General features: G+C 35.1%; 2 protein-coding genes across 2 annotated transcripts; both read left to right on the top strand.

The window, feature by feature from the left end:
* The first annotated feature begins 2,118 nt into the window (after positions 1 to 2,118).
* LOC124842811 (putative serine/threonine-protein kinase WNK5) lies at positions 2,119 to 6,140 on the top strand. Its single transcript, XM_047319383.2, has 7 exons — positions 2,119 to 2,871; positions 3,436 to 3,701; positions 3,798 to 4,021; positions 4,186 to 4,343; positions 4,432 to 4,753; positions 5,010 to 5,366; positions 5,477 to 6,140. The coding sequence occupies exons 1-7, from the start codon at positions 2,755 to 2,757 to the stop codon at positions 5,899 to 5,901; spliced, it is 1,869 nt and encodes a 622-aa protein (XP_047175339.1). The 5' UTR covers positions 2,119 to 2,754; the 3' UTR covers positions 5,902 to 6,140.
* A 625-nt stretch (positions 6,141 to 6,765) lies between these two features.
* Positions 6,766 to 10,499, top strand: LOC124842807 (2-oxoglutarate (2OG) and Fe(II)-dependent oxygenase superfamily protein). Its single transcript, XM_047319374.2, has 3 exons — positions 6,766 to 7,883; positions 9,367 to 9,691; positions 10,136 to 10,499. Exons 1-3 carry the CDS (start codon positions 7,441 to 7,443, stop codon positions 10,370 to 10,372), a joined length of 1,005 nt encoding a protein of 334 aa, XP_047175330.1. The 5' UTR covers positions 6,766 to 7,440; the 3' UTR covers positions 10,373 to 10,499.
* The last annotated feature ends 241 nt before the right edge of the window (positions 10,500 to 10,740 follow it).

Genomic DNA, 10,740 nt, shown 5'->3' with positions numbered 1-10,740 from the left:
AATCGAATTAGTATAAAAATTACTCGTGTGATTTTCTATTCCCTACATTTTTTATCTTTTACGCATATCAATTGTTCGATAAATTTTCTGAAAGAAAATTGATTTTCTAAAAACAGACCAATTTATTTTAAAAAGGTGACCGAACACGCTTTCTGCTACTCTAAGCTTTATTTCGCTGCGTTACACTCTGTCTGGTACCAATCAACATAGCTTGATGTATAAGGCTTTGAGGTCCTTTGGTGCTTTCTCATCTAGCTCTTCTTGCATCCTCTTGATCATTCCTCTTGTAAAGGTTCATGGCCTAGTCCTATTCCATCAGGAATAAAGGTGAAAAGGTGCGAAAGTACCTATTAGAGGCCTTTGAAAAGAGAAAAAAATAAGTCTACTTAGCACCTTATTTGCAATAGTAAGTATGTTTTTATAAATTAAATTCTATTGGTGTAAATCTTATTTGACATTAATATTGATTCAATTTGCAAAGGTAACTATCAATTTCTAGTAATTTTACCTCAACAATCTATTGGTTCTCTTGTGTTCATTACACAAGAAGCCTAACACTTTAACAATTAAAAGTACACTTCAAGTGTAAGTTTTTTAATAATTTATTTGCTGTGTACACATAATTTAATTTTATTAAGTTCCATATTAAGCACAAATTTCATTATACATTTAATTTTTATAGAGTGGTTTAGGCTTATTCGAGGTTTTAGGAACACATATCGCCTATAAAAGAAGTTGCAGTTTATTGCACCAATTGTAAGTAGTTAATCTTTCAAACTATTGAAATACAATTATAAAGTTGATAATATTCTATGAATTTAACTTGTAGTGCTCATGTCAACCATGGAACTCTGAGTGCAGATATTATATAATGAGATACATGTAGAAAATCATATCCGCAAACGTTGTGAACTTGTAAAATTTGGTAAATGTCAATATCTAATAATTAAAATCTCAACTATTTATCAATACAAGTTAACTCAAACTGTTCATTGTATAGATTTTCGGTAACATGTCTTTAATGGAGTAAGAGGTCCTAAACGAAGTTCAGGAACAATGGGCTTTTTTCCTTTTAAATGTTGATAGAAAATTATGTTAGATATTTTTTGTGTAAATATTAGATGATGTATTCATTGTTTCACGAGGTTATAAAGTGTTATGATGGGTAATTAGTAAGAAGCATAATTATTATTTTAAATATCTTGACTGAAATTATATCTATTTGAATTTTATGTAAGTTTGTATATGATAGATAGTAAATACAATTAACACTAATTAAATTTTATTTTAAATTACTTTTATCACCAATAATAAAATGGTGATCTTTCAACTCTATCACATTATCGAATAACTTTCAAAAACTTTTATTTCAAATCCCTTTATTTCTAACTATCTTTATTTTAATCCTAATTTAACCTCTTTTTCTAACTACTTAAATCAACTCTTCAATATCCGTCTTCAAATTCAAACACAGCAAGTCCATAACAATTTTATCCTAGGTAACATTTTCTCTCCAAAATGATAAACATGGTTTGTACAAAAATAAAATGATCCAAACATATAATAATAATAATAATAATAATTTAAAATCCATTTTATTAAAAATATTTTTTTAACTTTAAATTAAATATAAAACATTTTGTTAGTAGAAAGTAACATTTAGTCCATGGAAGTCACTGTTGCCAGTGATATTGATTTCCAGTTTTAGTATTTCAAATTAATATCATCAAATTAAAAAAAAAACAAATTTATGTGGAAAGTGTTACAAAAGGACACGTGTTCCAATTAGAAACCTTTTTGTGCACTGAAATAATCTAGAGAATCTCATTGACTAAATATTCCTCTGCAACCAGGACCACGACAAGAACGCCGTCACTTGTCCCTTGAGGAAAAACACTCGAAAGAGACACCACACATGTAGTCTTCGCAACACAGTAAACACAGTCTAATATTACACCAATCACAACCCTCTCGCAAACTCTGTGATGCACATATCTGAATTTGGGACTTTCTCTTCTGTTCCTTTCTCCACCCAACATCACAAATCTTCAACCCTTCTATAATCACGTTCTCTCTAATCCGATCTTTTACATTCCACCACTCCTATCCACACATGTTTCTGTCAAACAATGCCGATTTATTCTCCAAATTTAGCAGCCATGTCTCCTCTTATTTGGTCTTTTCCTTTTCCAACCCACTCTTCAAACACCCTTTTTCTTCCATTATCTTCAACACCAAGGCACCAGCTATGAACTAATCAACACCCTTTGGCTCAGAATCCACACTCTCTAGTGTGGTCTCATTCCGGGTTGCAACTCATGCCACATTATTAACTCATTATTTGTGTCTGATCTACACACGACGGTTTCTTTGTCCTCTTATCAACCAAGAAAGCAATAAAGAGTGTCATCTCTCCCTGTCTCTCTGTCTCTGTGCTCTCTCCCTCTTGACACTGTTCAACCAATAGTTAACAAGCCCATATATGGGTTTTCACGTGGAGCTGTTGAAATAGCATGCATGGTTAATGCCAGTTGTGACTACTCAAAGACCCTTGTGGCTATTATTTGGTGTCTCCTACCAGAGCCATGAGTGGAAGCTTTTCATTATCTAACACCCTCTTTCAAATGCTTCCTAAACTCAGCTTGAGATTATATATAACTATAGTGTTTTGTTTTTATATTATCAGTATTCTTATCAATACATAGTAAGCAAAGCACAGCACGGCTTTAATAAGCCAGAGAAGCTGTTGTTGAGATGGAATTGCCTGATACAGTCAGTACAGCCATGTACAAGGGGAGATTCTGCACTAGTGGTGGAGTTAAGTCTCAGCTTGGATATGTTGAAACTGATCCATCTGGTCGATATGGCCGTGTAAGTTTTTTTCTTTGCTTCTCTTTTCTCATCTTACTTTTTGATTTTCCATGTAGAATAGGCTTATAAAAAGTTGTTGGCAAATATGAATTGGTAATGAATTAGTTGCTATTTCTGGGTCAATTAAGGCTTAATGGATGTTCAACTTGAATTCAGAACTAAAACTGATTTCTAAATTACATGAGAATTAACTTGATTCTTATACTTTATTCCAAGGAGTAATTTAATGACAGAACCATAGTTTGTTTTTATTGAAGTTAGTTTTATTTAAAGGCTTGGGAATAAAAGGAGTTGACTTTGTCTAAGTACATGGTTTTCATGGAGACTGCATATCTGAAGATAAAAGGAATTTACAATAATAAATAACCAGATGTAAATCTCCTTTAATAAGTCAGTTTTGTAAATTTAAAGTCCATTTCTTAAGAAATTTTAGGCCATGGTAGATTCTAGAATGACTCATAAGGATGAAAAATGAGTGGTTTATGCTTGTCTCAGTATTATTTTGATGTTGATTAATCTAATTGACTAATTCACATGCATTCTGGTGATTGTTGGTGCTTGTAGTTCAGGGATGTTCTTGGCAAAGGAGCAATGAAGACTGTGTATAGGGCATTTGATGAGTTACTGGGGATTGAAGTGGCTTGGAACCAAGTCAAGCTTGGTGATGTCTTTCACTCACCAGAACAACTTCAGCGCCTTTATTCAGAGGTTCATCTCCTGAAGCACCTCAACCATGACTCTATGATGATCTTCTATGGTTCTTGGATCGATGTCAACAACAGAACCTTCAACTTCATCACTGAATTGTTCACCTCCGGTACACTTAGAGAGTAATCAATCAATCCCTGAACTTTGATTAAATTAACCATCTTTGTTTCATAGGTTATGGTATATTTGTGTTAACATAATATATTTTATGTTTATAGGTACAGGCAAAAGTATAAGCGAGTAGATATCCGAGCAGTTAAGATTTGGGCTCGCCAGATTCTTAGTGGCTTGGAGTATTTACACAGCCATAATCCTCCTGTAATACATAGAGATCTCAAGTGTGACAACATCTTTGTCAATGGCCATCAGGGGAGGGTCAAGATTGGAGACTTAGGCCTAGCAGCTATACTTCGTAGTTCTCAACATGCCCACAGTGTCATAGGTGAGGATTTGGAATTTGCTTAAAATTGATTTTGAGGTGAAGTGATTTCAAGGAACCTGAGCAACACAAGTTTTAACTGCAAGGACCAAATTGTACATTATCAGTAGTTAATCTGTCTAGACCTTGTTATAAACTGAAATTTTATGTTTTATGTGAACCATCAGGCACACCAGAATTCATGGCTCCAGAACTGTATGAAGAGAAATATAACGAGCTGGTAGACATATATTCCTTTGGTATGTGCATGATAGAGTTGCTTACTTTTGAGTTCCCATACAGTGAATGCGCCAATCCAGCTCAAATATACAAGAAAGTTACTTCGGTAAGCTTAAGTGAACACTTGTTCCAATTTTCCCTTCATTTGACATGATTCATTGATTTCTAATACTTTGAATAATTTCATATACCAGGGGAAGCTACCTAATGCGTTTTACAGAATCCCAGATTTGGAAGCCCAGAAGTTTGTGGGAAAATGTTTGTCAAATGTCTCAGATAGACCATCAGCAACGGAGCTCTTGTTGGACCCTTTTTTAGCTGTGGACCAACTTGAAATTCCATTGCCACCAAACATACCATTATTTCCAAATCACACTCTACAGCTTAATTCCGCTCCACTAGTTCCCATTGAGCATCATCATGATCAAACAAAGAGTGCAGAAATGACAATTACTGGTTCAATAAACGAAGAGAACAACACAGTTTTCCTCAAAGTGAGGATCTCTGACATAACAGGTATGCACACTTTCATCCCGATTTAGATAGTCTCGGTCAATAATCATAATCATGGTCTATCACTATGTTTCACATAAAAATTGATTATATTATGAAATCGTTTAATGAATAAACACAGTCTCATTAATTTTTATACGATACATAATCAAAGCATTGATAAAACTTTGATTATGCAGCACAGAAATTGGCCAGAACCACTTACAAATTTCTCAATCCTGATAGCAGTCTTACTAAAGATTTCTTTTTTTCTTACTAGGGCACACGAGGCATGTGTTCTTCCCATTTGATACATTAAAAGACACGGCTATTCAGGTGGCGATGGAGATGGTGCAAGAACTTGAGATTAGCCACTTGGAACCATTAGAGATTGCTGCAATGATAGATCATGAGGTATCAGCTTTAGTTCCAAGTTGGAGGGACAGGGTTAAGTGTCACCACCAACGACAACACAGCTTTAACTACGAAGAAGATGAAGATATCAATAACCACCACCCCTTCTTCTTATCATCTTCTCCATCATCCCCTCGTGGTTCTGGCCACATGTCTGCTTCCAACTCCTTCAAAACCCATGTTCGCGGCAATCATTACCCTTTTGCTCAAGAAGGGTATCAAGGTACCTACATCTTTTCACTTAGACTAAATATTTTATATGCAATCAGAACTATACAAAAATTTTGCTACTTGCAAGACTCATAATTAACTTGTAACACGAACTCGTCGCAGATGACATGTTCATGAACAACGACGACGCAAGCTCTCAAGCCTCGATGAACTCCTTCAAGTGTTCAACCTTCCAATTCTGCGACCCTGGCCACGAAGACGAGCACGACGGAACCGAACGCAACAAGTGCACCACATTATCGTGCTGTGGCGGCGAAGAAGGCGAACCTCGTTTGGCGAACCCGGTTTTGAACCCGCCGCGGATGGAGTGTTCGTGCGGGTGCAGATTTGGGTCGGGTCACGGGTGCCCGAGGCTGACTCGGATCCGGTCGTGCCCGCACGAGCGGCGGAGCTTGCAGCTCCAACGGTCGATGATGTTGGAGGAGATTTACAAGTACAAAAGACGCTTCTTCAACACCATTGGTGCCGTTGAGAACATCGGGTTTCGGCATCCACTAAGAGGTGGTGTGTGCTTTCCTCGTGTGTAGATTCAGAGCTAAGAAGCTCTTCTTGTTCTTCTTCTTCGTGTCGTTGATGTGTGAAAATGATCAAATATATGTGTATAATTAATAAATCTGCGTGTTTGGAAAGACCATGTGGCTTGTTTTTAAGATGTTCTGCATGTTCTTAATCTTCCACTCTGTCTGCTACCAAATTTGAACAGAGTACTTTTGATTTATATGTCATGATCATTAATGCAAGGTTTTAAATTATGGTTCTGGTTGTAGCTTTGTTGCGTTTATGTTGTTGAAAATTATGAATATATGTTACTGTAAGCTTTTATTTCAAAAGCTTCGAGTTTGAGCTAAGAATAATGATCACTGATTTTCTTAAAATTTTGAATGATAGTGTGAGTGTAGTCTCTTAAAAAATATGTTAACTATATTATTAACATATTTAATTTTAAAAATATAATATTTTTTCCACTGCTAACAAATTTTCGTCTTCACATAACTCCACCAAAGTTACTGACATGTAAAGATTAATCCTTATTATTTACGATATTTGATAATATCGCGGACGTAATTATCAAGATTAGTCGTAACCACGTAAATGACTAATTAATTGTAGCATAAAACGATCCACAAAGCAAGATTGGATAGCAAATAAGGTTTCATTAACATTGTTAATAGAGCATGTCTCTAATAAAAATCAACATTCAATATTCTGTAAAAATTCTTATGAAGAGGCACACAGGGAATATTTTACTTTACTGATTTTCTATTTATCTTTAAGTTCCCTCCAAAGAAAAGAAAGGAAATCGTACTATTGGCTACCTTTTTTATCTTTCCGTTCACATTATTATTCCATTTTCTGACTACATATAACTGCTTTCGGCTGGCCCAAGATGAAGGGAACCAACGCAAAAGCAAGAAAAAAGCCAGGCCCATTAGCCCATAACAGCCACAAACCCTGCAACTGCAGCCTTTTTATTTTATTTATTTATTTACTTTACGTTTCTACAGTCACTTCCATTGAAAACCCGCTATGCAGCCCTCATAAGCAACCGAACCATTGTCCCTGTATGCACGTGGCGCGATATCACATGCAAGCGATGATACACCGTAGACCTGCGTTGCAGGGAAGCACCTAACTAGAAAGTCGTGCTCCCCACGCGAAATGGAGTGCAGCCACGAAGGGTCCCTTGCATTCCAAAAATTCAGCCTTCGAGAAAAGCTCCTTTCTAACCCCAACAGCATCATTCCCTTCATCGTTTCATTCATCCAACGACGTCGTCTCCTTTCCCGTTCTCTCCCTGAATTCCTTATCCACAGTTTTCTGATTCATGATTCATCCAAAAAAATCTAGAAGAATAAACAAACAACGTCCTTATCTTGATTATTCTCCGTCATCGTCTTCGCTATATCATCGCTCTTCAAGTTCCCATTGGAGATTTATTGACCATTCACGGCTGCGTAAAAACGACATTGATTATCTTTCAAACAATATCATCGGTGAATCTCATTCTGATTCATCTTATTCGCGCGGGTACGTGACGTTTCCGGAGCGACGCCGTTGTGGTCGCAATGCGGCGCTGCAACAGCCAGATTCCGGCGTCGCTGCCGTCACCGATCCCGACTGGGAGAGGGATGCGATCCGCCGCGAGCGAGACCTTCAGCCAGTTCCTAGAGAAGTCACTGCATCTGCCGGAGCTGACGCTACCGTTAACGCACCTCCCGCCTGCGCCGGCGGAGATTGACTTCCGGTCGCTGCCGCTGGCCTCCGCCGATCTGATGTTGCGCTCCGCCAGAGAGTTCGGGGCGTTCCGCATCCGGTGCCACGGGATCTCCGGCTTCGAGCTCCAAACTATGGCGGACGAAGCCGAGAGCGTTTTCCAGAAATTGCGAAACGTCGCCGTCGAGCTTAACGGAACTGACGGAGAACTTATTCCCTGCGTTCGCTCTAGCAAAGGGTCAATGGAATTTACCGTTAACGATATTATCCGCGATCAAGCTGATCGGAACTTTTGGTATTCATTACACACCTCTTTCTTTTTTCTTTTTTTAGTTTGCAGTTATGGTTGATTCTCCATTGCTTCGTTTCTTGATGTTTGGTTTATGATCAACTTTTTTCATGTACTGTTGTATTGGTGTTATACCGTATAAATTTACAGCCACCTTTTTGCATGCAAACTATACTTTCTTTTTTACCATGAATAATACAAAAGAACTACTTCAGTATTATTGTTAATACTGTCCACTTTTACATTGCTTGATATTAATTTTAATTGCCTAATTGTTTCATGACACCCACTTATTTTCATCTACGATTACTTAAAAACTACTTTTAATAATAAAATTATTCCTACAAAAGCTTAATAGAGCCCTCAGCTGGAGAACATTCATTGTATCTTTAAAGTGACGTTGCATACGTATATTTATGTATAGGTATGTTTATATATTTATTATTTATCTTATTATTTAGAAGTAGTGGAATGGTAGACTTATGGAATAAGATTGAACAAATTTGGGATTTTTTCGTTTCGAATTCAGTTCCAAAACTTCAATACATCAAACTTCTTAGTTACCTTTAGACCTGAATTCTTTATCACACACTGATAAAAACTATTATATTAAAATAAATAATAACAATTGTAAATAAAATATTACAATAAAACTATAATTTATGAAACTGTATTTTGAATGTAAGGTATCATCACTCCTTCTAGCAAGATAAGGTAGTATTACATGTGGGATAATGCTAAAATGGATATTAAACTAATTATTGTGCAGATTCTATTGGATGGAAATTTAAAACAGAGGAAATATGCAGATTATTTAGAAGAAATATAGCATTTATTGTTATCTGATTTAGCTTGTTTTTGGAAAACTGATTACTCGATTTTACTAGCATGTGAGAGAATTTATGTCAAATAAGTGATTTTTTTCTCTAAATTGAAATTGTATGAACATGAGGAGTCAAATGTTTTGAAAGGCCTAAAATAAATTTAAGAATGATTTTTTTATTTTTGAAAAAAGACCTATTAAATTTTCATAACTAATTTAATTTAAATTGTTTTTTAATTCTAACTCGTGATTATTATTTATTTTATTAAAGATTCTATTTTCATTATTCACCTAAGGTTAAATCATAATCTTGTTAATAGTTTTGTAATTTAATTCAAATAAAAATTCCAATTTCTTATCAAAATATATGCATTCTCATTAAATATAATTTTTAATACCAATAAAAGTTGAAAAACACTGATAATAATTTAATTAAACTTTAAATATAAAATTATAATTAATTTAATAGATGTATTAGTATTAAAAAAAATTGAGACAATTTTTTTCTTAAACATAATTTTATAGAGGTATATTAGTGTTAAAAAGATTGTTTTGAGGTTTTTTCCTCAAAACATAATTTTATAATTAATTTTATAGAGGTATATTAGTGTCACTGATGAAGTTGTTGAAGGTGCTAAGTTGTTTTATGTGATGAATATCATGCAGGGTTCACATGGGGAATGTTGCAAGTAGATTGGATAGTGTAGTTGAGCAAGTGAGTCTGGTTCTACAGGACAACACATCTGTAGAGTTTCAGGAGCGGATTCAAGATACAGAGTCTGTGATTTGCTTGTGCAGGTATCCACACGATAATGTTACCAAACAAAATGAAGACTCTTCGGTTAAGAGAAAAGACAGATATTGTGATCATGCTTTGCGTTTCTACCTTCCAATGGAACAATGTATATTTTACGTCCAAACTGAAAGAGGTCCCCTATCATTTGACACAGGTCCACATAATATTGTTGTCACAGTTGGCAAACAACTACAGGTAATTTCATCTTTGTTTCACATTTCTACAACTTTCAATTTCACCTTTTGTAAGTGTCAAGTTTGTTGTACTACTAAGTAATTATGCATTAAAGACATATTTTAAAAACTCAGTATTTTTTCTTTATGATTTGATCATACATGATACAATTGATAGTCTACTACCCTGGAAAGGCTATTTTCTACTATTCACTTAAGGATAATCTGGTAATGGGTTAGAATCCAAAAATGATTTCATATTACTGTCTAACATGTAGTAACCATAGTTTTTAAGTGTGCGGCTGTGATTATTGTGATGGCTGGAAATGCAACGTATACTGAATGAAAACAATAAATGTGTAATTATTTTGATTGTTAATGCATCTTTTATTTATAAACCCGCATGGATTTTTTTGTTCATTTTAAGATTTTGTATAGTTTGGTTTCATCATGTCTTGGAATGTAGGAGTGGAGTGATGGTAAATTCAAAAGTGTTCCTGGGGAAATGATCTTCATGCCGAGTTTACAGAGTAGCTCTGCTTCTTTCTCCATAGAGCTTATATGTTCAGCCCCTTCAAATGTTCCAAGTCAGGGTTTAAACAATTCTGAAGACTGTGACAAGATAATATCCTTGGCTGATCAAGTTCTTTTTGTATTTTGTCTTATATTTTTATACAATTTTTTATACTTCGTGTTTTCCTGATCCCCAGAACATGGTTGCACCATTTTTATTTATTTGGATGCCTATTGCGTGGTCATGATGTAGCTGTTACCCAGATACATCTACTTTTTCTTCTGTAATTTATTTATAAAAGCCATTTTGATGTACAGTTTGTTTGTGAAAATCAGGGGTTTGGGATAAAAAGACCTGATACGACATATTGTAATGATGTTGAGGATTGAAAGTAGCGAAAATGCATATTCAATTCAAGATTGTAAAAACACAGGAAGCAAAAATTTGTAGATTGACTATTTAATTTGACGAATCATGGTTTATATTATTATGACATTGTAGATTGACCATTCGTAAAATGAACTAAGCTAAACTCAATGAAAACACGGCCCAAGAAG

The sequence above is a fragment of the Vigna umbellata genome, chromosome 3 (assembly GCF_029865625.1).
Source record: "Vigna umbellata cultivar VRB3 chromosome 3, Vumbellata_1.0, whole genome shotgun sequence".
Lineage (NCBI taxonomy): Eukaryota > Viridiplantae > Streptophyta > Magnoliopsida > Fabales > Fabaceae > Vigna > Vigna umbellata.
The sequence above is the reverse complement of the archived record's forward strand: the minus strand, read 5'-3'. Positions and strand labels throughout refer to the sequence as shown.